We start from the raw sequence: 27,148 nt of genomic DNA on the forward strand, positions 1-27,148 counted from the left end.
CTAGACATTTTCTATCAGGGACTAGTTAGCTACCCTAATAATTACCATAACTAGGCAGCTAGTGTTAACGTTAGCTAGCTAGAATTGAAAACATGTCGTCACCTGAATTTGGTAGTATGGCGGTGATTTATGCTGATTAAATAATTGTCAACAGTTGGCATTGATAAGAATTTAGTCATCAAGCTCTAGTAACTGGACGTTACAGTTTTGGACTATGTTTTAAAGTGTCATAGCAAAAATGCTCAGAATGGTGTACTCAAACAAAGTTACAGTATAATATGCAGCGTTAATATTGGGGGTTGACATCAGGCTGATTTTGCATGTCTGCAACACGTACTGTACAAATTATGTACACATACTACAGCACACTACTAACTGTTCAGGGATCATTTGGAAAACTATTTACAAGTCACTGAAAATAAACTAGATAATATATAGTAAATAATCACCTTTCCCCTCCTTTTCAGTGTACAACTATGTAAGAATCTTGCATACAAAACAAATGACAGCACAATAAAAGGTAAGCTCAAAAATGAAAGTACCCATCTGTGCTCTTTGAAAGAACAGTATACATGTTAGTTTTGCAACAATTGAGTCTTTGCTAATTAAGTTATGATATTATTCAAGATAATTTAAGGTAATATTCATTCAATGATGGGGTCTCGCTATGTCGGGTGTCATCTAATGTTCATATAGCATCATAGTGAGCTTATGCCTCTTGTGTTGAGAGTAATTCTCTGCCTGTTTGCCTCTTCTCTTTATTCTCTAGATATACAGGCAGCTTTGTATGAACTCTGCTGGCATGTCATACAGGGGAACTTCAAGCTGGACCTTTCTGCTAGCGTCCTCTGTGACATGATGGTATGTATGGTCCTTTTGAAGTCCTCATTCTCTGCAATGTCTTTCATCCCAGAAAATCTTCCATGCGTTGGTGCAATAACGAAATTAGGGTTTTGTGTCATATAGGAGAGTCCTTTTAGTGAAAACATTGACTAGTATCTGCCATTGAGGAGTGATGTGTATTTAGTTCTTGATTTCTGGTTATTTTTAAGAGGGAGAAAAGACACAATCCTAATCGGAGGTTCCTTTAGCAGCGGTTCAAGTTGTTCGAGTAATGTGACAACTCAATGAGTCTACAAGTTTTTCCTCTGTTTCCTGGAATGTGGGATTTTTGTAATGTTACGAATAGAGGCACAGACGCTATCATTAGGAACATGCAGAGAAGGTACACTTGCAGCTGCGCCATAATAAAACAGTCCTCTTCTGCCTATTCATTCATTTCAGACTGAAACAGTGTGCTTTGCTTGTAAAGAAAGCTAAACACCACTTCTGGAACTTCTGTATCAGCAAACAAAAGTCATTAAGAATTTACCTTTTTTATGACTTTTGAATGCTTCTGATTTCTTGTTTATTTCCAGGATCTGCGGGATGACATGCCATCCATTTTAGCAGATGTTTTCAGTATACTAGGTGGGTATGACTTCAGTTTGGGCATATTGTGACAGTCATTTGCAATTTAATGCCTAAATGTGTTACCTAATTACAGTCATGATATTGTAATGTTTCAATCGTTATTTTGACAGACATAGAGACCAGCTCTTTAGAGGAAAAAAACAAACGTGACCATTACACCCAGCTAGTGGGAGCGTGTCTGGTAAGTGTGTTTCAAGTTATTGTGATGAACAAAAATACATTCTCATGAAATGTCAACTTTCACTAGGTGGCAGTATTGATCATAGAAAACTCAGCCTTTGTCTGTATTTCCTACTGTAAGGCAAAAACACACCGTATTTGATTGTCAAGCTTGAATACAAACTTTTTTTTTAATGCTATTGGCTCTTAATTTAGAATATTATAGTAACATTTGATTCTCTTCACAAATGTTACATTTTCTGTCATTCATAACCAGGGGTGAAAGTAAGCTGGTACGGCGTTCCGGCAAAATAAATAGTGGGGCTACACCGTACTGGTAAAACGTGAGCCTATCACAATTAACACAAAATGCCAAAAAACAATAGGCTTTTACACGCATTCTGGGATATGTTTCGGGTAGCCTCTGAGAATAACATTGACTAATACAAGGATACAGTGACTGAGTTCATCAGGAAGTTTATAGGAGATGTTGTACCCATTGTGACTATTGAAACCTACCCAAACCAGAAACCATGGATAAGTGGCAGACTGAAAGCGCGAACCACCGCATTTCACCATGGCAAAGTGACTGGGAATATGGCCTAATACAAACAGTACTTATTCCCTCCATAAGGCAATCAAAGAGGCAAAACGTCAGTACAGAGACAGTGGAGTCGCATTTCAACGGCTCAGACACGAGACATGTGTGGCAGGGTCTACAGACAATCACAGACTACAAAGGGAAAACCAGCCACATTGCGAACCCCTATGTCTTGCTTCTGGACAATCTAAACGCTCTTCGCCCGCTTTGAGGATAATACAGTGCAACCGACGCGGCCCGCTACCGTGGACTCTCCTTCTCCGTCCCCGACGTGAGTAAGACATTTAAGCGTGTTAACTCTCACAAGGCCGCTGGCCCAGACTGCATTGCTAGCCGCGTCCTCAGAGCATGCGCCAACCAGCTGGCTGGAGTGAATACCGACATATTCAATCTCTCCCTATCCCAGTCTGCTGTCCCCACTTGCTTCAAGATGTCCAGCATTGTTCCTGTACCTAAGAAAGCAAAGGTAACGGAACTAAATTTCTATCGCCCCGTAGCACTCACTTCTGTCATCATGAAGTGCTTTGAGAGACTAGTCAAGGATCATATCACTTTTACCTTACCCGACACCCTAAACCCACTTCAATTTGCTTACTGCCCCAATAGATCCACAGACGATGCAACTTTTTGTAAATTTTATTTATTTAAACAGGCAAGTCAGTTAAGAACAAATTCTTATTTACAATGACTGTCTAGGAACAGTGGGTTAACTGCCTTGTTCTGGGGCAGAACGACAGATTTTTACCTTGTCAGCTCGGGGATTCGATCCACCAACCTTTCGGTTACTGGCCCAATGCTCTTAACCACGAGGCTACCTGCCGCCCCAGGTGGACTGGGTCCTGGACTTCGTGGCGGCTGCCCCCAGGTAGTGAAGGTAGGAAACAACACTTCCACTGATCCTCAACACAGGGCCCCACAAGGGTGTGTGCTTAGCCCCCTCCTGTACTCCCTGTTCACCCATGACTGCATGGCCACGCATGCCTCTAACTCAATCCTCAAGTTTACAGGCGATACAACAGTAGGAGGCCTGCTTTACCAACAATGATGAGACAGCCTACAGGGGAGGAGGTGAGGGCCCTGTGAGAGTGGTGCCAGGAAAATAACCTCACTCAATGTCAACACAACAAAGGAGCTGATCATGGACTTCAGGAAACAGCAGAGTGAGCACGCCCCTATCCACATCGACTGGACCGCAGTGGAGAAGGTGGAAATCTTCCAAGTTCTTCTGTGTACACATCACCGACAATCTGAAATGGTCCACCGACACAGACAGTGTGGTGAAGAAGGCTCAACAGCGCCTCTTCAACCTCAGGAAGCTAAAGAAATTTGGCTTGGCACCTAAAACCCTCACACATTTTCACAGATGTACAATTGAGAGCATCCTGTTAGGCTGTATCACTGCCTGGTACAGCAACTGCACCGCCCGCAACCAAAGGGCTCTCCAGAGGGTGGTGCGGTCTGCCCAACGTATCACTGGGGGCACACTGCCTGCCCTCCAGGACACCTACAGCACCCGATGTCACAGGAAGGCCAAAAAGATCATGAAGGACATCAACCACCCGAGCCACGGCCTGTTCACCCCGCTATCATCCAGAAGGCGACGTCAGTACAGGTGCATCAAAGCTGGGACCGAGAGACTATCATAAAGCCATCAGACTGTTAAATAGCCATCACTAGCCAGCTTCCACCCGGTTATGCATCTTGTCAATTCAGGCTACACGTGTAGGCCTTCACAGAATGTAATTACAGTACACGTAGGTGTTTTGTAACGGATGGCTCTTTCCATTCATCAAATTGTGGCTGCACAGTGCACTGTTGGGGTTTGGATGCTGGAATTATTTTGTGAGTGGATGAATGTGCGCGGGTAGCCTGCAGGAGCCCTTTGTTAAGTGATTGTCAAACAATCAGATGAAAACATCATGACTGGTTCTTTATGCCGCATTAAAAGGCATAGGCGACACGTCCATAAAGCTAGGGGACGCTTTCCCTAATGTAAATTTAATTAAATTGCCAAAAAATATATAGGCTTATTAGCTTACTCCTGTCTATACAGAAATAAATAAAATCATTCAAAATGGGCAACTACACCAGAAAGTATGATTTGGCCACAGAGGATCGTTAGCTTCTTTTATTTTATTTTTTTGTTTTAAATTGCATAACCTACAGACGGAAAGGCCTGCAATTTGGGCAGCGCACAGAAAGTAACAAATAGATGATTGAGTTGTGACTGTCAGTGAAAAGTGGAGACCCAGCCAGGCAAATCACAATATTTAAATACAATTTCAGAAAACAGTTTGGAAAGCAAATGGATGTTGCTGTAAAGAGATGCCACTGAAAAGACTCCAGTCTGTCTTTTAGTTACCAAAATTCTTAACTTAATTGAACATCAGCCATATCCCTGGTGAGTGAACATATTCACTATCTTTATCATTGGGTCAGTAACACTTTTTTGGTTGTTTTTGGACAATAATTTCCTCCTCCAGGTTAGATAGATGTCATATTGTATTTGTGTGTCACCTTTTTTGTAGGCCTTTTATATGGATCAGACAACATTGTTTTTATTGATCTGTCAGGTGTCAGCAGAGTAGGCTACCCTATAATTTGTCGTAATAAGATTCTGCTAATACAGTGAATTCAGAAAGTATTCCGATCCCTTGACTTTCTCCATTTTGTTACGTTACAGCCTTACTCTAAAATGTATTATAGTTTTTTTATCCTCATCAATCTACACACTACCCCATAATGAACAAGCAAAAACAGTTTTTTAGATTTTTTTTATAGCAAATTTATAATAATAAAAAATAAAAAAATAAATATCATATTTACTTAAGTATTGAAACCCTTTACTCAGTACTTTGTTGAAGCCCCCTTTGGCAGTGATTACAGCCTCCAGTCTTGGTTATGACACAACCGTGGCACAACTTTGTGTGGAGTTTCTCCCATTCTTCTCTGCAGATCCTCTCAAGCTGTGTCAGGTTGGATGGGGAGTGCCGCTGCACAGCTTTTTTCAGGTCTCCAAAGATGTTAGATTAGGTTAAAGTCGGGGCTCTGCCTGAACCGGTGAAGGTCAGAGTCTTGTCCCGAAGCCACTCCTGCGTTGTTTTGACTGTGTGCTTAGGGACATTGTCCAGTTGGAAGGTGGACCTTCGCCCTAGTCTGAGGTCCTGAGCGCTCTGGAGCAGGTTTTTATCAAGGATCTCTACTTTTATCCGTTCATCTTTCCCTCTGTCCTGACTGGTCTCCCAGTCCCTGCAACTGAAAAACATCCCCACAGCATGATGCTGCCACCACCATGCTTCACCTTAGGGATAGTGCCAGGTTTCCTCCAGACGTGGTGCTTTGCATTCAGGCCAAATCAATCAATCAATCAATCAATTTTATTTTATATAGCCCTTCGTACATCAGCTAATATCTCGAAGTGCTGTACAGAAACCCAGCCTAAAACCCCAAACAGCTAGTAATGCAGGTGTAGAAGCACGGTGGCTAGGAAAAACTCCCTAGAAAGGCCAAAACCTAGGAAGAAACCTAGAGAGGAACCAGGCTATGAGGGGTGGCCAGTCCTCTTCTGGCTGTGCCGGGTGGAGATTATAACAGAACTATGCCAAGATGTTCAAAAATGTTCATAAGTGACAAGCATGGTCAAATAATAATCATGAATAATTTTCAGTTGGCTTTTCATAGCCGATCATTAAGAGTTGAAAAACAACAGGTCTGGGACAGGTGGCGGTTCCATAACCGCAGGCAGAACAGCTGAAACTGGAATAGCAGCAAGGCCAGGCGGACTGGGGACAGCAAGGAGTCACCACGGCCGGTAGTCCCGACGTATGGTCCTAGGGCTCAGGTCCTCCGAGAGAAAGAAAGAGAGAGGGAGAAAATTAGAGAGAGCCAAGATTTTCAAAATGTTCATAAATGACAAGCATGGTCAAATAATAATCAGGAATAAATCTCAGTTGGCTTTTCATAGCCGATCATTAAGAGTTGAAAACAGCAGGTCTGGGACAGGTAGGGGTTCCGTAACCGCAGGCAGAACAGTTGAAACTGGAATAGCAGCAAGGCCAGGCGGACTGGGGACAGCAAGGAGTCATCATGCCCGGTAGTCCTGACGTATGGTCCTAGGGCTCAGGTTCTCAGAGAGAACGAGAGAACGAGAGAATTAGAGAGAGCATACTTAAATTCACACAGGACACTGGATAAGACAGGAGAAGTACTCCAGGTATAACCAACTGACCCTAGCCCCCCGACACATAAACTACTGCAGCATAAATACTGGAGGCTGAGACAGGAGCGGTCAGGAGACACTATGGCCCCATCCGAAGAAACCCCCGGACAGGGCCAAACAGGAAGGATATAAAGAGTTCTATCTTGGCTTCATTAGAACAGATAATCTTGTTTCTCATGGTCTCAGAGTCCTTTAGGTGTCAAGCGGGCTGCCTTTTACTGATGAGTGGTTTCCATCTGGCCACTGCCATAAAGGCCTGCTGCAATGATGGTTGTCCTTCTGGAAGTTTCTTCCATCTCCACAGAGGAACTCGAGCTGTGTCAGAGTGACCAGCGGGTTCTTGGTCACCTCCCTGACCAAGGCCCTTCTCCCCCGATTGCTCAGTTTGGCCGAGGGGCCAGCTCTAGGAAGAGTCTTGGTGGTTCCAAACGTCTTCCATTTAAGAATGGAGGCCACTGTGTTCTTTGGGGACCTTCAATGTTGCAGACAACTTTTGGTACCCTTCCCCAAATCTGTGACTTGACACAATCCTGGCTCTGAGCTCTACGGACAATTCCTTCGACCTCATGACTTGGTTTTTGCTCTGACATGCACTGTCAACTGTTGGACCTTTTTATATAGACAGGTGTGTGCCTTTCCAAATCATGTCCAATCAATTGAATTTACCACAGGTGGACTCCAATTAAGTTGTAGAAACATCTAAAGGATGACCAATGGAAACAGGATGTACCTGAGCTCAGTTGCGAGTCTCATAGCAAAGGGTCTGAATATTTATGCAAATATGGGATTTCTGTTATTTTGAACACATTTACAAAAATGTGTAAACCTGTTTTCGCTATGTCATTATGGGGTATTGTGTGTAGATTGAGGATTTTTATTTAATCCATTTTAGAAGAAGGCTGTAATGTAACAAAATGTGGATAAGGGAAGGGGTCTGAATACTTTCTGAATTAATTTAAAGTGTAGTAGAATTGCATGAAATGTGTTTATAAAAGGCCAACAAGACATGTATCTGATAGGCCTACTCTATACCCCTTCGCGCTGCATTGAAGTAATTTGTTTTTGTTGCCAACAGTGATGGAGTTAGTGTTAGCTTAAATAATGACTCCATTCTAATTATCACATTAGGAATAGTAGACTAACATAAGTTTGCAAATGCGAGGATGCATGAAATGCTTTATTATAAATGTGCATGTTTATGGTGAAAATGAGCTTCCCCAAAGTTGAAACCCACGTGCCGTCTATGTTAAAAGGTAATGCATGTTATTAAAAGGGTTATGGCATATCTTTACTAGTCCTTGGCCCACTGAGATCATATGATATTAATAGGGATTCTATATGTAATTCTATGATTACACCTAGGCTATACAAAAAATGAATTTGTGTGTGCACTTTGGTGTCCCGTACCGGTAAGAAATTAAATCTACTCTCACCCCTGTTCATAACCATGTAAGATCTATTTACTAATCTTTATACAGTCCCTCCAGGATTTCACAAGGTTTTTTGTTATTATTGGTGTCAAAAATGCTTGATTTTGCTGTGGCAATTCTGGCATTTTGCATGGCAATGTGCAGTGATTTTTGTCCAATTTGTTGTGAAAATGCGCTGAGGAAAAAGGTTTGAGGCGTGGCTTGATTGAACAAAATTTTCGGTAAATGTGCGCTTATTGGTTTAAATTGTGAGCCCTGTTTTTGTAATGTGTTATGGGTCAGTTTGGGATAATGTTGCATTAGACTGTTTTATGCGGGAATAGTGCAGTGATTGGTCAAATTTGCAAGCCCTCCCACAATATGCTGGGAATTTTTGTGACCGCGGAATCCTGGAGGGACTGTTTATATAACACTTGTTTGTTTCGTCCTGCCCTCTCTTCAGTTCTTTGTGCCAGATGCCATCCTGAAGGAGAGGCTGGATCCAGAGACCCTGGAGTCCCTGGGACTCATAAAGCAAGCTCATCAGTTCAACCAGAAAATCGTAAAAATCAAGACCAAACTATTGTAAGTGGAGCAAGTGACTCATTTTCATCTGTAAAAAAACAAAAATCCTGTAAGGGTCAGTGTCAAAAGGTCAACAATGTAATAAATTGAATGGTCTGACCAAGTAGCCAGAACTAGAGTAAGATACTGTTATTCCCCGGTCAGGGCTGAATGTGCTGTTAGCCCAGGGTTGGAGATGTAACTTTGGGTTATCTACCTCGCAGCCTGTGGCTGTATCATTTAATATGTGAACATTTACTCTATAGGATGTGAGCTTTGCCATGAACGCCAAATGTAATGTCAGCACAGAATGTAGAGAAATTACATCACTTTAGTTGTTTATATTCTCTGACTGTTCACGCACTACCTTGCTGCAAAACATGGTTATTCAGGCTGTATAGGGTTCTATTGCCCTATAATACACTAGAAACACAATAAATGATCATTTCACTTGCATTCACGCTTGGGCCTAAAGTTTGAAGTTGTTTATCTAATGGTGAGTGGTTGGCCTCCTACATATTGTTTTCCACTCTGTCCCCTTACAGTTACAAGCAGCAGAAATTCAACTTGCTGAGGGAAGAGAATGAGGGCTATGCCAAGCTGATCACAGAGCTGGGCCAAGACCTCTCAGGCAACATCACCAGCCACATCGTCCTAGAGAGCATCAAGTCCCTAATAGGTATGAAACCCCTAGTCTTTTTCATCACGTTCTCCACCGCCAAGAAGCAGCGGGTCCTTGTTGCACTCTCAGTCTCGCTGCATTTTCTGTGACGTGTATGTATAATTTCTGTGACCAACCAAGAAAGTAATCGAGATTATAAGTTTGGCAGAAGTGCTTTTTACAGTTTTTAAATTGAGGATTGAATTGTTGCATGGGACCTTAATATAGTTTTTTACTTTTTAAAGACAACTCTCCATTTAGACTCTTTAGACTCTACATTACACATTGCCTTATTTTGTACCCAAGTTACTCAATGTCATCTGTACACCCTTACCCCCTCTCTACCCTGCAGGATGCTTCAACCTGGACCCCAACCGCGTTCTGGACATCATCCTGGAGGTGTACGAGTGTCGCTCTGACCAAGATGAGTTCTTCCTGCCCCTCATCAAGTCCTACATGTGTGAACCCCTCACCCTCTGCCACATCCTGGGCTTCAAGTTCAAGTTCAACCAGGTGAGAGAGCAGACTCCCCACTGTGACTGTTTGCACTCTACAGCCTGTCTGAAACTGGCCGGATATAAACTGTACAAATTGGTGTTTGTGAGGAGCTACATGTCCAAGAAGCGGAGAAATCCTTAACCAAATTAAATAAAAATACTTCAAGGTCTTATTGATGAGAACATAAGTCTTGCCCACATTCTCCCTTGATCTGCAAGAATGAGGGTAAATGGTGCAGTCAGACCTGATGTGAATATTACTGCTGCCAGTAGGGCTGTTAACGGTTAACCACAAAAAACCTGTCATAATTTAGTGGAAATAAATTGGCTTGTTTATTTCCGTTACTTGTCATGTATCTTATCACATGTGCACAGAATACAGAGCCTAGTTTGAAGAGTGGAATGGCCTATCACCTGTCAGACAGCGGAAGAACAGCTCCTCAAAAAGTTGGTACTAGAGTGAATCCTGCTTTTATAAGCCCAGTCAGTAAGCAACAAATAACAATTCTAAATGCAATCGTGTGCCAACTCTTTTGTAGGCCAAGATTTAAAAATAGCTATTTTTAATTTCTTAACTCGTAATTAAAGCGTGCCTCCGATTCGATGCGCGTAGAATTTTGTCAACAGTAGGCAGGTTATCAGCATGTCACCCACCACTTTACAATGTAAGCTTGAGGCAATGTAGTTGTTATACCTTGCTTCAAAGTAGCCTAGCCAAAATCCAACCATAGAAATGTGGAGACAATTGTTCCATAAAGACTCATGCCATTAACCAGCAATTCTCTCCTGTTCTATTGGTTTTCATATCAACTTTGTCCAGAATCCAGAGACCGAATCCTAGTCATATTAGCAACCTGTCCTAGTTGTTGCTATTAGATTCCCCTCGAAGTTACTAGCTGAGATTTTCATCTCTGTCACATGTGACCGCCTTGTGAGGAAGTGACCCGTGACATACGCCTAGTTTCCTGCAACGGGTCACTTATGGAACCGCTCGCATTAGATGCTCTGTTTAGAAGGGTGTTTTCCCGTGAATTGCATTTTGGCAAATGTTTGAAAACTTTTTTTATTAGCTGCTTCATTACAGCAGTTCCATCTTCAATAATATGCTATAGCCTTTTGACTATAAGACGATAGGCTTGCTATTCTTGCATGTTTTCATGAAGCTCTTAGGAAACATGTCCGTTCCTTGTATGTATACATAGTATTTTCTTTTGGTTGTGTCGTTTTACTGTTTTGGGATAAATAAATAATAATAAAAACGGTTAATGAGGGTCAGTTAGTCAGAAGCAAAATTGACCGAAATGTGCATCCCTAGCTGCCATTCACTGAAATATACACTTTAGTTGAGGATCAAAAGACAGCAGAGTGAATTTCTCTGATTTGTACTGGACCCCCTCCCATATCCATTAGCTGTTCCTCAGTATGTATTAAGTGTTCCTTGACTGTCCTTCTCCTCCCAGGAGCCAAATGAGGAGACCCCCACGTCACTCTACCACATCGCTGCCGCCCTCTTGCATCACAACCTTATAGAGCTGGAGGACATCTATGTGCACGTAAGCATCTCTCAACTCACACCTACAGAGCATTGTCTCACATAATACAGTTCCTTCTCAACTTCTTCCACATTTTGTTGTTAGAGCTTAAATTAAAAAAGAAATCACTGGCCTACACAGTACTCCATAATGTCAAAGTGGAATTGTTTTTTGAAATCTTTAAAAATTAATTAAACATGAAAATCTGAAATGTCTTGAGTCAAATTACAAGTATCTGTGAGGTCCCTCATTTGAGCAGTGGATTTCAAACACCGATTCAACCACAAAGACCAGGGAGGTTTTTCAATGCCTTGCAAAGAAGGGCACCTATTAGTAGATGGCTAATAAAAAGAAGACCGTGAATTTCCCTTTGAGCATGGTGAAGTTATTATTAGTCTTTGGATGGTGTATCAATACACTGAGTTATACAAAGATACAGTCGTCCTTCCTAACTCAGTTGCCGGAGAAGAAGGAAACCGGTCAGGGATTTCACCATAAGGCTAAAACAGTTACAGAGTTTAATGGCTGTGATATGAGAGAACTAAGGATGGATCAACAACATTATAGTTAATCCACAATACTAAATATTCCAAAACATGCATCCTGTTTGCAACAAGGCATTAATTTCTTTGCAGTTTTACTTTAATAACTTCTTATGGCTGAGATCCCGCTAACGGGCTCGATTTGACAACAGCCAGTGAAAGTGCAGGGCGCCAAATTCAAACAACAGAAATCTCATATTTAAAATACCTCAAACATACAAGTATTTTACACAATTTTAAAGATACACTTGTTGTTAATCCCACCACAGTGTCCGATTTCAAATAGGCTTTACGACGAAAGCACCACAAACGATTGTTAGGTCAGCGCCAAGTCACAAAAAACACAGCCATTTTTTCAGCCAAAGAGAGGAGTCACAAAAAGCAGAAATAGAGATACAAATTAATCACTAACCTTTGATGATCTTCATCAGATGACACTCATAGGACTTCATGTTACACAATACATGTATGTTTGGTCGATAAAGTTCATATTTATATCAAGAAATCTCAGTATACATTGGCGCGTTATGTTCAGTAGTTCCAAAAACATCCGGTGATTTTGCAGAGAGGCACATCAATTTACAGAAATACTCATCAAAAATGTTGAGGAAAATACAAGTGTTATACATGGAATTAAAGATATGCTTCTCCTTAACTTCTTGAGCCTATGGGGGGTGCTATTTCGATCTTGGAAAAATTGGTCCCCAAATTAAACTGCCTCGTACTCAATTCTTGCTCGTACAATATGCATATTATTATTACTATTGGATAGAAAACACTCTCTAGTTTCTAAAACCGTTTGAATTATGTCTCTGAGTGAAACAGAACTCATTCTGCAGCACTTTTCCTGCCAGGGAGTGAGATTTCTGAAATCGTGGTCCCTGTTCCCAGGTCAGTTTATAAGTCCCTGTGAACGCTGTGGGGCTACAAACACTGCATACGCCTTCCTCTAGATGTCAGTAAGTGGTGACAATTTGAATGGAGTCGATTGCGCAATCTGGGACCTTATATAAGATCCTGGAGCGGAAGTACCTTTCTTTTCAACCGTGCGCCTGACGCACAATGGACGTCGGACTGGCCTCCTTCCAAGCTTTGGTTTAGCCAGTTCTATATCTCCGGTCATGTTTTTATTCGTTATAGTTGTTAAAGACATAAGGTAGTTAATTTAAACCGACTTATAGCAGTTTATAGCAGTTTATTGCGATTTTCTGGCATTTCTTTGTGACGCACTTTCAAGAGTTGGACACTTTTCCGGTACATGCCGAACGTTAGTGGCCATTTCGACAGGACAAGAGGACATCTTTCGACCAAAAGACGATGGTTCTGGACAAAGGACACCTTTCCCAAGATTCTGATGGGAGTTAATCTAAAAGTAAGAACTATTTATGCTGATAAATCGTTGTTCTGTTGAAAAATGTTAAATGCATAAGCCGCCATTAATTTTTGGGTAGCTTCGCTTTAGCGCACCCTGTATTGCGCAGTAAGGTTAATTTTAAAAATGTAATTCAGCGATTGCATTAAGAACTAATTTGTCTTTCAATTGCTGTCCAACCTGTATTTTTTTAGTCAAGTTTATGAATAGTTTTCGATAAAAATAGGTGTCTTTCCAAGATGGCGCCGGACAGATTGCTTGAGTAGTTGGACACTATTTTCATTGTATAAGCACGATTTGTGCCGCTAAATATGCACATTTTCGAACAAACTCTATATGCATTGTGTAATATGATGTTATAGGACTGTCATCTGAAGAATTCTGAGAAGGTTAGTGAAAAAATTAATATATTTTGGTGGTGATAACGTTATCGCTCTTTTTGCCTTGAATCAATGCTGGGGTGATGTTTGCACATGTGGTATGCTAATATAACGATATATTGTGTTTTCGCTGTAAAACACTTAGAAAATCTGAAATATTGTCTGGATTCACAAGATCTGTGTCTTTCAATTGCTGTACGCTGTGTATTTTTAAGAAATGTTTTATGATGAGTAATTAGGTAATACACGTTGCTCTCTGTAGTTATTCTAGTCGAGTTGTGATGGTGGCTGCAATGGTAAACTATGATTTATACCTGAAATATGCACATTTTTCTAACAAAACATATGCTATACAATAAATATGTTATCAGACTGTCATCTGATGAAGTTGTTTCTTGGTTAGTGGCTATTTATATCTTTATTTGGTCGAATTGGTGATAGCTACTGATGGAGTGAAAAAATGGTGGAGTAAGAAAAACGGTGTCTTTTGCTAACGTGGTTAGCTAATAGATTTACATATTGTGTCTTCCCTGTAAAACATTTTAAAAATCAGAAATGGTGGCTGGATTCACAAGAAGTGTATCTTTCATCTGGTGTCTTGGACTTGTGATTTAATGATATTTAGATGCTAGTATTTACTTGTGACGCTATGCTAGTAGCTTTTCTACTGATGGGGGTGCTCCCGGATCCGGGTTTGGGAGGTGTTAGAGGTTAATGCAGCCGCTGTGTCAGATTTCAAAAAAGCTTTACGGAAAAAGCACAACATGCAATAATCTGAGTACAGCGCTCAGAGACCAAAACAAGCCATACAGATATCCGCCATGTTGTGTAGTCAACAGAAGTCAGAAATAGCATTATAAATATTCACTTACCTTTGATCTTCATCAGAATGCACTCCCAGGAATCCCAGTTCCACAATAAATGTTTGATTTGTTCGATAAATTATTAACTTTATGTCCAAATACTTCATTTTGGTTCGCGCCTTGAGTTCACAAATCCAAATTCATGAGGCGCGGGCAGACAAGCAGACAAAGTCAAAAAGTTCCGTTACAGTCCGTAGAAACATGTCAAACGATGTATAGAATCAGTCTTTAGGATGTTTTTATCATAAATCTTCAATAATGTTCCAACCGGAAAATTCCTTTGTATGTAGAAATGCAATGGGCCTCAAGCTAACTCTCACGTGAACGCGCATGGTCAGCTCGTGGCTCTCTGCCAGACCTCTGACTCGTTCCCCTCTCATTCGCCCCCACTTCACAGTAGAAGCATCAAACAAGGTTCTAAAGACTGTTGACATCTAGTGGAAGCCTTAGGAAGTGCAATATGACCAATAGCCCACTGTATCTTCGATAGGCAATGAGTTGTAAACCTACAAATGTCAGATTTCCCACTTCCTGGTTGGATTTTTCTCTCAGGTTTTTGCCTTCCATATGAGTTCTGTTATACTCAGACATCATTCAAACAGTTTTAGAAACTTCTGAGTGTTTTCTATCCAAATCTACTAATAATATGCATATCTTAGTTTCTGGGACTGAGTAGCAGGCAGTTTACTCTGGGCACCTTTTCATCCAAGCTACTTAATACTACCCCCAGTCATAAGAAGAACTTATGTCCTGAATACAAAGTGTTATGTTTGGAGCAACACATCACACATCACCAAGTACTACTCTTCATCTTTTCAAGCATGGTGGTGGCTGCATCATGTTATGGGTATGCTTGTCATCGACAAGGACTAGGGAGTTTTTTTTATGATTAAAAAGAAACAAAATAGAGCTAAACGCAGGCAAAATCCTAGATGAAAACCTGGTTGTCTGCTTTCCAACAGTCACTGGGAGACATTAACCTTTAAGCAGGACAATAACTTAAAACACAAGGCCAAATATACACTGGAGTTGCATACCAAGAAGACGGTGAATGTTCCTGAGTGGCCTATTTACTGTTTTCACCTAGATCGGCTTGGAAATCTATGGCAAGACTTGAAAATGGCTGTCTAACAATGATCAACAACCAATTTGACAGAGCCTGATGAATTAAAAAATGTGCACAAATATTGTACAGTCCAGGCGTGCAAAGCTCTTACACTTACCCAGAAAGACTCACAACTGTAATCACTGCCATTGACTCAGGGGATTGAATACTTTTCTAATCAATTTATATTAGATTTTTCTATAAATGTTTTACTAGTGTTAGAAATTTTCTTCACCTTGACATATTTTGTGTAGATCGTTGACAAAAAAATGACAATTAAACCCATTTTAATCCCACTTTGTAACACAACAAAATGTGGAAAAGGTACAGGTGGGAATACTTTCTAAAGGCATATAATTGTATAATTATATGTATATAATTTAATATCAAAGATTTGACTAACATTGGTTGTCCTCAGTGCATGCCAGATTGTGCAACATGTGATCCAACAGAGAAATCTAAATGCCTGGTGCTATAAATTGTGACCTGATGTATGACTGAGCCTGTGTTGCCCTCCCAGCTGATGCCACTGGATGTCAGCATTGTAGAGGAGCACAAGAGAGAAATCACAGAGGCCAAGCAGATCGCCCGCAAGCTCACCATGGTGGTGGTGCCCTCCGAGAAGACTGAGGACAAGGAGAGAGAGAAGGAGAAAGAGGAGGAAAAGAATGACAAGGTAAAGTAATCTCATGTTACACTCGCACACATTTCTACTATTTGAAATACATGTCTCCACATTTGGGTAACTGTTCCACACTAAAGCGCAAGTCTACTTCCACTAAGTGTCATTCTTGAATTGCCATGATGAAGCCCTGTCTTTATAAGGCTGCCTCTGTGTGCTGCTGAAGGAAAGGGAAAAGGCTTTATTGTTGTGTGTTAACGAGGTGTCAGTCCGTGTCTGTCTGAGGCAGGGCTGTGCATACCACCACCGACAGACAGACAGAGACAGTGATTGATGGGCCAGAGGAGGTCTGTTAGAGTTAAAGCTGCAGCAGCAGCCCCCTCTCCCTCCCACGTGTTAAAAGTAACGAAGAGCAACACTGAAGGCTTTTGTGAACCATGTTTCTAAAATAAATTCAGCCTCCAGCCCAAGATCCAGATTGTCAGATTGCATCTGTCATCTGAGTGCCCGCATCATGCTAATGCTAAATGTAGCAAATAACTCTTTCAATAATAGTTTTTCCAGTGGCTTGCACAAAAAAATAATATTCTTTCAATATTCCTGAACATGCAGCCTGTTTGCAATAAAGAACTAAAGTAAAACTGCAAAGAAATTAACTCTGTTCTAATGTGTAATGTTTGGTGCAAATCCAACACAGTACATTGAGTACCACTCTTCATCTTTTAAACAGGGTGGTGGCTGCATCATGTTATGGGTATGCTTATGACTAGGGATTTTTTTTATGATAAAAAAATAAAACGAAATAGAGCTAAGTACAGGCAAAATCCTAGAGGAGAACCTGGTTCCGTCTGCTTTCCAACACACTGGGAGACAAATTCACAAACATATTTCAACATTAAGCTCACAGTTTGACGTAAGTGCTTTTAGTTTTTTATAAAATAGCCTGGCCCGAAAAATTAGTGACATTGGATGAGCAGAATATCAGTTCGTCCTCTAGCTAGTTAACTCATCCCACACTCAGCCTCTCCCTGACAACACTGCCTTACTATGCTGTGTCACAGGTGGTTGTGTAAGTCACACATGAATTAAGTGCAGCGTTAGGTACGAAGACAGATTTCTACAGTTCCTTGTTCCCATCCAGTGCTGCTGGAGAAAATAACGACTCATAGGCCCTCCCGGGTGGCGCAGTGGTCTAAGGCACTCGAGCCCAGGCTGGGGCGGTGCACAATTGGCCCAGCGTCGTCCGGGTTAGGGAGGGTTTGGCCGGCAGGGATATCCTTGTCTCATCGCGCACTAGCGACTCTTGTGGTGGGCCGGGTGCAGTGCACGCTGACCTGGACGTTAGGTGTACGGTGTTTCCTCCGACACATTGGTGCGGCTGGCTTTCGGGTTGGATGTGCATTGTGTCAAGAAGCAGTGCGGCTTGGTTGGGTTGTGTTTCGGAGGACGCATGGCTCTCGACCTTCGCCTCTCCCGAGTCCGTACGGGAGTTGCAGCGATGAGACAAGACAGTAACTACTACCAATTGGATACCACGAAATTGGGGAGGAGAAGGGGGTAAAAATAATTGTTATAATAATTACGACTCATGATTTACTCACTAGGTGTTTGCAAATCCTCCTTAACCTCTTTTAATGGGCTTGCTTTGTACTTTGTGAAATCCCTCCGTCATAAACCTAAGGACGAGCTGCTCTCAGACTAACTTCTGCTGCTGCTCCAATTGCCCTGAGCTTCACTCAAGCTCACCCACACACACTGCATCTCCCCCTCTACCCTCAGGCTCCTGATAACCAGAAACTGGGTCTGTTGGAAGCGCTGCTGAGGATCGGAGACTGGCACCATGCCCAAAGCATTATGGACCAGATGCCCTCCTTCTACGCCACCTCTCACAAGGCCATTGCTCTGGCACTTTGCCAGCTGCTGCATCTGACTGTGGAGCCACTGTACCGCAGGTGCCCGCCCGCTCCCCTGGATTCACTTTGTGCTCTTTACATATTAGTGGAAGAAATGTACACATTCACTTAAATACAACACGACATGTCAGTGTACATACATACACAGCCTGCCAGCCAAAATACTACAAACTCTGATGCCAGCCTTTCATTTAATTGTAGGCACACACAGACACAACAACAGTCGCATGCAGAACCACCTAGTGTTAACACTAGAGCAGTGGAGGCTTTATGTTGCTGTTTGTAGTATGCCTTGTCTCACCTGTGTTTCCCTTTGCAGAGCCGGGGTCCCCAAAGGGGCCAAGGGATGTTTGTTGAGGCCCCTGAAGAACAAGCGGGCCCCCAGGCCTGCCGAGAGCTTTGAGGACCTGCGCAGGGACGTGTTCAGCATGCTCTGCTACCTGGGGCCCCACCTCTCCCATGACCCCATCCTCTTTGCCAAGATAGTACGCCTGGGCAAGGGCTTTATGAAAGAGGTACAGGCCCTAAAGTCAATTGATGCTTTATTGATCCCCAAAGGAAAATGTATTGGGATACCCTCCTACCCTGGCTTCATCTCACTAATTGCCCTCGTGTTTTCTTTTGTTCCTCCAGTACCAAAGTGAGGGTAGAAATGACAACGTCAAGGACAAAATGGTGAGTTGTCAAAGTAAATGGGACCAAGAAGTGTCTTGAACAGGTTTGTTGTATTAATCAGCACGATGAATTCACAGAGAATAAATTCAGGTGTACAGGTGTAGACTTTACCGTGAAATGCTTGCTTTCAAGCCCTTCCCAACGATGCCGAGTTAAAAATGTATCAAATAAATAAATAGTAACACATGGAATAAAATACACAACAATGGAGCTATATGCAGTGAGTACCAGATCATTGTGTAGGATTACGAGGTATTTAAGGTGTTAGGTTCTGAACAAACTCAAACGGACGACTGGAAAAGCTCAAAGTATATTCACCCACTGGGTCATACCCGTGCAAAGACAAGGCATGATTACACAAGCACATATATTTATAACCTCCTCATAGGCGGGGTCAACTCCTTACACATCTAGACAGCCAATACATCTCTGTTGCTAGGCAGGAACTTATTTGTTTCCTCTCACTGGCGTTGTCATGACCCTGCCTGATGCTAGAACCTTTGTGGAAGTTTGTGTGTGAAATGATTGTTGTGGTGGGCCCCTCTGGCCCCCCACCCAGAGGTTTCATCTCACTTCATCTGTTGACTTGACCTCGAGCCGAATTACTCGCTCCTCCCTAGTTCCGCAGCTGGCCTGCCTTATCAGAGATTAACTATTGCCCTTTGCCTCCCTCTTTAGAAAATGGAACAGAATATGAACTTTCTGGACTTCCCATTATCTCACTCAGTAACTTCCCATACAGCAAGTCCCTATCTACCCTTCATTGACTCCAACATATACATTCCTTATACAGTGGGGCAAAAAAGTATTTAGTCAGCCACCAATTGTGCAAGTTCTCCCACTTAAAAAGATGAGAGGCCTGTAATTTTCATCATAGGTACACTTCAACTATGACAGACAAAATGAGAAAAAAAAATCCAGAAAATCACATTGTAGGATTTTTAATGAATTTATTTGCAAATTATGGTGGAAAATAAGTATTTGGTCAATAACAAAAGTTTATCTCAATACTTTGTTATATACCCTTTGTTGGCAATGACAGAGGTCAAACGTTTTCTGTAAGTCTTCACAAGGTTTTCACACACTGTTGCTGGTATTTTGGCCCATTCCTCCATGCAGATCTCCTCTAGAGCAGTGATGTTTTGGGGCTGTTGCTGGGCAACACGGACTTTCTACTCCCTCCAAAGATTTTCTATGGGGTTGAGTTCTGGAGACTGGCTAGGCCACTCCAGGACCTTGAAATGCTTCTTACGAAGCCACTCCTTCGTTGCCCGGGCGGTGTGTTTGGGATCATTGTCATGCTGAAAGACCCAGCCACGTTTCTTCTTCAATGCCCTTGCTGATGGAAGGAGGTTTTCACTCAAAATCTCAAGATACATGGCCCCATTCATTCTTTCCTTTACACGGATCAGTCGTCCTGGTCCCTTTGCAGAAAAACAGCCCCAAAGCATGATGTTTCCACCCCCATGCGTCACAGTAGGTATGGTGTTCCTTGGATGCAACTCAGCATTCTTTGTCCTCCAAACACGGCGAGTTGAGTTTTTACCAAAAAGTTCTATTTTGGTTTCATCTGACCATATGACATTCTCCCAATCTTCTTCTGGATCATCCAAATGCTTTCTAGCAAACTTCAGACGGGCCTGGACATGTACTGGCTTAAGCTGGGGGACACGTCTGGCACTGCAGGATTTGAGTCCCTGGCGGCGTAGTGTGTTACTGATGGTAGGCTTTGTTACTTTGGTCCCAGCTCTGCAGGTCATTCACTAGGTCCCCCCGTGTGGTTCTGGGATTTTTGCTCACCGTTCTTGTGATCATTTTGACCCCACGGGGTGAGATCTTGCGTGGAGCCCCAGATCGAGGGAGATTATCAGTGGTCTTGTATGTCTTCCATTTCCTAATAATTGCTCCCACAGTTGATTTCTTCAAACCAAGCTGCTTACCTATTGCAGATTCAGTCTTCCCAGCCTGGTGCAGGTCTACAATTTTGTTTCTGGTGTCCTTTGACAGCTCTTTGGTCTTGGCCATAGTGGAGTTTGGAGTGTGACTGTTTGAGGTTGTGGACAGGTGTCTTTTATACTGATAACAAGTTCCAACAGGTGCCATTAATACAGGTAACGAGTGGAGGACAGAGGAGCCTATTAAAGAAGAAGTTACAGGTCTGTGAGAGCCAGAAATCTTGCTTGTTTGTAGGTGACCAAATACTTATTTTCCACCATAATTTGCAAATAAATTCATTAAAAATCCTACAATGTGATTTTCTGGATTTTTTTTCTTCTCATTTTGTCTGTCATAGTTGAAGTGTACCTATGATGAAAATTACAGGCCTCTCTCATCTTTTTAAGTGGGAGAACTTGCACAATTGGTGGCTGACTAAATACTTTTTTGCCCCACTGTACATGTAAAGTAATCAATAAGTTAGTGTGGTAACATGAATAACTATAATTCAGGCTAGAATCCAACAAAGGTAAATATGTACAAGGAAGTAGGGTTGTTCCCGACCCACAAAAAATATTGGTCGACCGAGAGTGGTCTGATCTTTCTACTAATCAATAGAAATTTTAAGACGTGTGTTTTGAATGAAATCAACAATATGTAGCCCACTGAGCTTGTATGATGCTTTAAGCACTGCGACACACACAAATGACTAAAGACGGAGCCAGAGATCAATATAGCCTAACCAGAAGAGGGAACCCTTTTCCAAAGCCCTCCACCCACTCCTCCCGCTGCTGCTGGCCTTAGTTATAATCCTGAAGTTGCCGGGAAAAGGCTACACCAGCGGTCCGCAACCTTTTCCATTTGGAGTGCCAAGTTATCGTAACCTTTCTACTGATCTGCGTACCAGTTATGCTTTTCATATGCACATTTTCGTGGAACAGTTTCATTTTATTTATAATAAAGTATCTCAAAATCAATGTCGTGACTAATCAATTCTAAATGAAAATTATACAAATCTAAATAACTTTTATTGCCATTACCAAAATGCAAATATAGCCTACTTTAAGCTAACAAATACGAACATTGCAGCCGCAGGTAGAAAATATCCTCTAAATCACATTGGCTACGTTTTGCCTGTCTGCAAGAACTTGAAACATTGTATCCACTATTAACTTGGTCCAGCCCATGCTAAACAAATTGTAGCATTGTATAAAATATTCTGGGCCCTAGGTTTCCCATGCCAGTGAGCTCTGGACAGACGGACAAAATGGTAGGCTATTTGCGCAAGGGATAAGAAGTTATAAAATAGGCCTACCTGATTTACGTTTATTCCCACCCCCCTTTCATGCTGAGTGGTTATCGAATGGGAGAGAACTGGAAAGATTTTTTACATAGGCTATGTTGAGGAACTATTGTCTTTCTCAATGGCTGTAATAACAGACTTTGTTAATTGCTGTTTGAGTTGAATAATAAAATATTTGAGAAACTTCACAGTGATGGTGAGTTAATACAATAAGAAATAGTATCAGATCCCCAAATGGGCACGTTTTATAGGCCTACATTGCGCGCAGGCCAGGTAGCCTACTTCTATGCGTAATCCGGTACGTGTCCTTACTCAAGGTTGACAGTAGCGCTCCATCAAAAGAAGATTAATACATTGACAACTCATAAATGGAATGAAATAAACCAAAAACTTTTTCCTCACAAGTGTAGCCTAGGTTGTGCGCTCTGCAAACAACGTGTCCACTCCGAACGACTGTGCGTCGCCCCAAAAATAGTAGCTCTTTTTAATCTTGGCCATGAAAACAGTTAACACGCGATTGCATGTAGAATTGTTATTTGTTGCTTACTGACTAGGTTTATAAAAGCACATGTTTCACTGCAGTAACAGATTGAGGAACTGTTCTCGCGCTGTCTGACAGGTGATAGGCCACTGCACCTCAAACTAGGCTCTGTATTTTATGCGCCTGTGATAAATAAGATGCATAACGAGTAACAAATACACACAAGACAATTTAATTACGCAAATTAATCTATAGATTGATAATCATGACCGGTCAAATGTATTTTCAGCAGCTAACCGATTTTAGCGCTTAACCGCTAACAGCCCTAATCAGGATAGATGATGATGATGAGTAAAATAAAGAACAGATTAGCAGCTGTGTGTGAGAGCGCGTGTTTGTAGTGGATGTGTGTGGGTTTTGTGTGAGTGTGCATAGAGCAGTGCAAGATGGGGTCAGTACAGATAGTCCAGGTAACCATTTAATAAAACATTTATCAGTCCTATGGCTTGAGGGTAGAAGCTGTCTCGGAGCCTGTTGATCCAAGCGCCGATGCTCCAGTACCGTTTGCCAGACGTGGCTGGAGTCTTGGGCAATTCTTTGGGGCATCCTCTGACACCACCTGATATAGAGGTCCTGGATGGCACTGAGCTCGCCCCCCCCCCCCCCCCCCCCCCCTGATATACTGAGCTGTCTGCACTAGAGGTTGACCGATTAACGCACGTTTTACCGATTTTATTGGAGGACCCAAAAAAGCCGATACAGATTAATCTGCCGAATTATTATTATTTTTTTGTAATTTTTTTTTTTTTTTTTTTTGTAATAATGACAATTACAACAATACTGAATGAACACTTATTTTAACTTCATATAATACATCAATAAAATCAATTTAGCCTCAAATAAATAATGAAACATGTTCAATTTGGTTTAAATAATGCAAAAACAAAGTGTTGGAGAAGAAAGTAAAAGTGCAATATGTGCCATGTAAGAAAGCTAACGTTTTAAGTTCCTTGCTCAGAACATGAGAACATATGAAAGCTGGTGGTTCCTTTTAACATGAGTCTTCAATATTCCCAGGTAAGAAGTTTTAGGTTGTAGTTATTATAGGAATATTTCTTTCTCTACGATTTGTATTTCATATACCTTTGACTATTGGATGTTCTTATAGGCACTTTAGTATTGCCAGTGTAACAGTATAGCTTCCGTCCCTCTCCTCGCTCCTACCTGGGCTCGAACCAGGAACACATCGACAACAGCCACCCTCGAAGCAGCGTTACCCATGCAGAGCAAGGGGAACAACTACTCTAAGTCTCAGAGCGAGTGAGGTTTGAAACGCTGTTAGCGCGCACCCCGCTAACTAGCTAACCATTTCACATCGGTTACACCAGCCTAATCTCGGGAGTTGATAGGCTTGAAGCATTGCGAAGAGCTGCTGGCAAAACGCACAAAAGTGCTGTTTGAATGAATGCTTACCAGCCTGCTGGTGGCTACCATCGCTCAGTCAGACTGCTCTATCAAATCATAGACTTAATTATAGCATAATAACACACAGAAATACGAGCCGTAGGTCATTAATATGGTAGAATCCGGAAACTATCATCTCGAAAACAAAACGTTTATTCTTTCAGTGAAATACGGAACCGTTCCGTATTTTATCTAACGGGTGGCATCCAAAAGTCTAAATATTCCTGTTACATTGCACAACCTTCAATGTTATGTCATAATTATGTAAAATTCTGGCAAATTAGTTCGCAACGAGCCAGGTGGCCCAAACTGTTGCATATAACCTGACTCTGCGTGCAATGAACGCAAGAGAAGTGACACAATTTCACCTGGTTAATATTGCCTGCTAACCTGAATTTCTTTTAGCTAAATATGCAGGTTTAAAAATATATACTTCTGTGTATTGATTTTAAGAAAGGCATTGATGTTTATGGTTAGGTACAGTCGGGCAGCGATTGTGCTTTTTTCGCAAATGCGCTTTTGTTAAATCATTCCCCGTTTGGCGAAGTTGGCTGTCTTTGTTAGGAAGAAATAGTCTTCACACAGTTCGCAACGAGCCAGGCCGCCCAAACTGCCGCATATACCCTGACTCTGTTGCAAGAGAATTGACACAATTTCCCTAGTTAAAAGAAATTCATGTTAGCAGGCAATATTAACTAAATATGCAGGTTTAAAAATATATACTTGTGTATTGATTTTAAGAAAAGCATTGATGTTTATGGTTAGGTACACGTTGGAGCAACGACAGTCCTTTTTCGCGAATGCGCACCGCATCGATTATATGCAACGCAGGACACGCTAGATAAACTAGTAATATCATCAACCATGTGTAGTTATAACTAGTGATTATGATTGATTGATTGTTTTTTATAAGATACGTTTAATGCTAGCTAGCAACTTACCTTGGCTGCTTACTGCATTCGCGTAACAGGCAGGCTCCTCGTGGAGTGCAATGTAAAGCAGGTGGTTAGAGTGTTGGTCTAGTTAACTGTAAGGTTGCAAGATTGAATCCCCGAGCTGACAAGGTAAAAATCTGTCGTTCTGCCCCTGAACAAGGCAGTTAACCCACTGTTCCTAGGCCGTCATTGAAAATAAGAATGTGTTCTTAACTGACTTACCTAGTTAAAGGTGTAAAAAACAAAAAACGGCCAAATCGGTGTCCAAAAATACCGATATCCAATTGTTATGAAAACTTGAAATATGCCCTAATCGGCCATTCCGATTTATCGGTCGACCTCTAGTCTGCACCACTCTCTGTAGAGCTTTGCGGTCGAGTGCGGTGCATTTTCCATACCAAGCTGTGACGCAGCCAGTCAAGATTCTCTCTGGTGCAGCTGTAGAACTTTTTGAGGATCCGAGAGCCTTTTTTTTTTTTATTTTTTTTTTTTTATTGGCGATATTTGGCCATATAATTTTGTAAGTATCCACTCACTCTGGTCTGTACTCTGGTGGTTGATGTGCTCCTGTTCCCTCCTAGGACACATTGCTGAGTTGTTTCCTGAGCATTGCAGACCAGGTGCTGCTGCCCTCGCTCTCTCTCATGGAGTGTAACGCCTGCATGTCAGAGGAGCTCTGGGGCCTCTTCAAACTCTTCCCCTACCAGCACAGGTGAGACACACACAATCATAGTGGTATCCTTTTAGACTCGAACTGACATGTTTGGCCATCCATTTTGAATCCATCCAATGGAGATAGCAAAGCCCACACAGAGACTGGAGTATGTAGGTTTATACAACTTGTTCTATTCTCCGACCCTGTTGTGTTCTGTTGGTATTTCAAGGTCCTAATTCCAGGCTGGTCCTGGTGTATGTATTATTAAATATGTCACTGTTAACCCACCCACCTGTGTTACTACCTGTGGTTGTCAGGTACCGGCTATACGGGCAGTGGAAGAATGAGACTTACACAAGCCACCCACTTCTGGTCAAGGTCAAAGCTCAGACTGTGGACAGAGCCAAATACATCATGAAGTAAGTCACGTTGCTACGCAGGCCTGGAATTTCTTGATTTTAGGGGGCAAGGTCATTTGCCTGTCAAGAGGTGCCCAATCTGCCAAGGCACCAAGGCCATCAACCAAAATAGTCAATTTAAATTGATTTGAAAACCAAAAAACAGTAGCTCTTCTGTTAAGAAAACAACACGATTAGCCTACATGTCAAGAGTGTAGGTGATAGTCTATGCGTATTTGCTACAGCCTCTAGTGTCCACACCGATGCTGACATGAGGTTGGCACCAGAAAATGTAACCTTTCTTTAGTGAGACTTTTAATTATACAGTGTATTTGGAAAGTATTAAGACCCCTTGATTTTTCCCCCCCCACGTTTTGTTACGTTAGTCTTAATCTAAAATTGATTAAACCTACACACAATTCCCCATAATGACAAAGCAAAAAGTTTTTTAAAGTTTTTACATTTAATTTTTGCTAATTTATATTAAAAAATAAAACTGAAATCACATTTGTCTCACCACCTGGATTTGGTCTTATGTAGCAAAATGTGAAATTGTGTTTATTTACGTTGGATAAAAGTAGACTCAGAGTTACAATATGGTATATCATACACTGCATTTGAGGAAAAATGGGAAAGTAATTCTCCTTTGAAAGTTGATAAACTGGTAAACTCACTTTTGAGAAAATCATCTTTGAATGATTTATTATCTTGTGAAGAGCTCTTTGTCTACACCCATTCAGCATCATTCACAATTTCTTAAGCTTTAGCCCCACCCATCTCGTTTCGCTCTCAGAGCGCACACTTGACGCTCTGACGATGATTTGTTTACCTCTGGATAACATTAAAACAGCCTAACCAGCTCTGCTGGCAACAATTTCATTATGCTTTTTTGCAGACGTTTACTGACACCAGGCAAGTACACACATCACGTAACGTTAGCTAACGAGCCAGCCAGCTAATGTTAGCTAGTTAAACAACACAGAACAACGTGCCAACAATGCCTAATATTCAGCTCGAACTAGAAAAGCAAACAGCTCTGGCAAACGAAGAATAACGTCCGCTATGGAGCCAGCCAGCTAACGTTAGCTAGCTAGTTAACAGTACACTTTAGCTTAAGACATATAGCTAGCTAGCTAACAGTACACTTTAGCTTGAAATGAAACTACTTTCTGTCAAAATTAGAAACATGTTAAATCTGAAAATGTAGCTAGCTATCTTACCTGTTTACATCATCATGCATGATGGATGCTTCTCCCTGTCAGGAATGCCATACCACGGTTGCCCTTAGTTTGAAGATGTAATCCGGAGACAGGTTTTTTCGTTTTTTTATTTATTTATTTTTTAGCTATCCTCTAATTCCACGGATTTCAAAACTTGATCCTCCAGAAAG

General features: G+C 41.7%; 1 protein-coding gene across 4 annotated transcripts in view; it reads left to right on the plus strand.

Moving 5' to 3' along the window:
• The window catches only part of LOC120045128 (THO complex subunit 2-like), an 80,841-nt gene that overhangs the window by 1,951 nt on the left and 51,742 nt on the right, over positions 1 to 27,148 (plus strand). For all 4 annotated transcript variants that reach the window (XM_038990024.1, XM_038990025.1, XM_038990026.1 and 1 more), the window contains exons 2-15: positions 468 to 520; positions 770 to 861; positions 1,419 to 1,470; positions 1,584 to 1,654; positions 8,325 to 8,446; positions 8,971 to 9,104; positions 9,439 to 9,599; positions 11,044 to 11,136; positions 15,898 to 16,053; positions 17,779 to 17,951; positions 18,232 to 18,427; positions 18,546 to 18,587; positions 25,287 to 25,417; positions 25,678 to 25,779. In XM_038990024.1, coding sequence (XP_038845952.1) covers positions 468 to 520; positions 770 to 861; positions 1,419 to 1,470; positions 1,584 to 1,654; positions 8,325 to 8,446; positions 8,971 to 9,104; positions 9,439 to 9,599; positions 11,044 to 11,136; positions 15,898 to 16,053; positions 17,779 to 17,951; positions 18,232 to 18,427; positions 18,546 to 18,587; positions 25,287 to 25,417; positions 25,678 to 25,779 — 1,578 coding nt within the window. The remainder of the gene's footprint in view (positions 1 to 467; positions 521 to 769; positions 862 to 1,418; positions 1,471 to 1,583; positions 1,655 to 8,324; positions 8,447 to 8,970; positions 9,105 to 9,438; positions 9,600 to 11,043; positions 11,137 to 15,897; positions 16,054 to 17,778; positions 17,952 to 18,231; positions 18,428 to 18,545; positions 18,588 to 25,286; positions 25,418 to 25,677; positions 25,780 to 27,148) is intronic.

The sequence above is a fragment of the Salvelinus namaycush genome, chromosome 3, assembly GCF_016432855.1.
Source record: "Salvelinus namaycush isolate Seneca chromosome 3, SaNama_1.0, whole genome shotgun sequence".
NCBI lineage: Eukaryota > Metazoa > Chordata > Actinopteri > Salmoniformes > Salmonidae > Salvelinus > Salvelinus namaycush.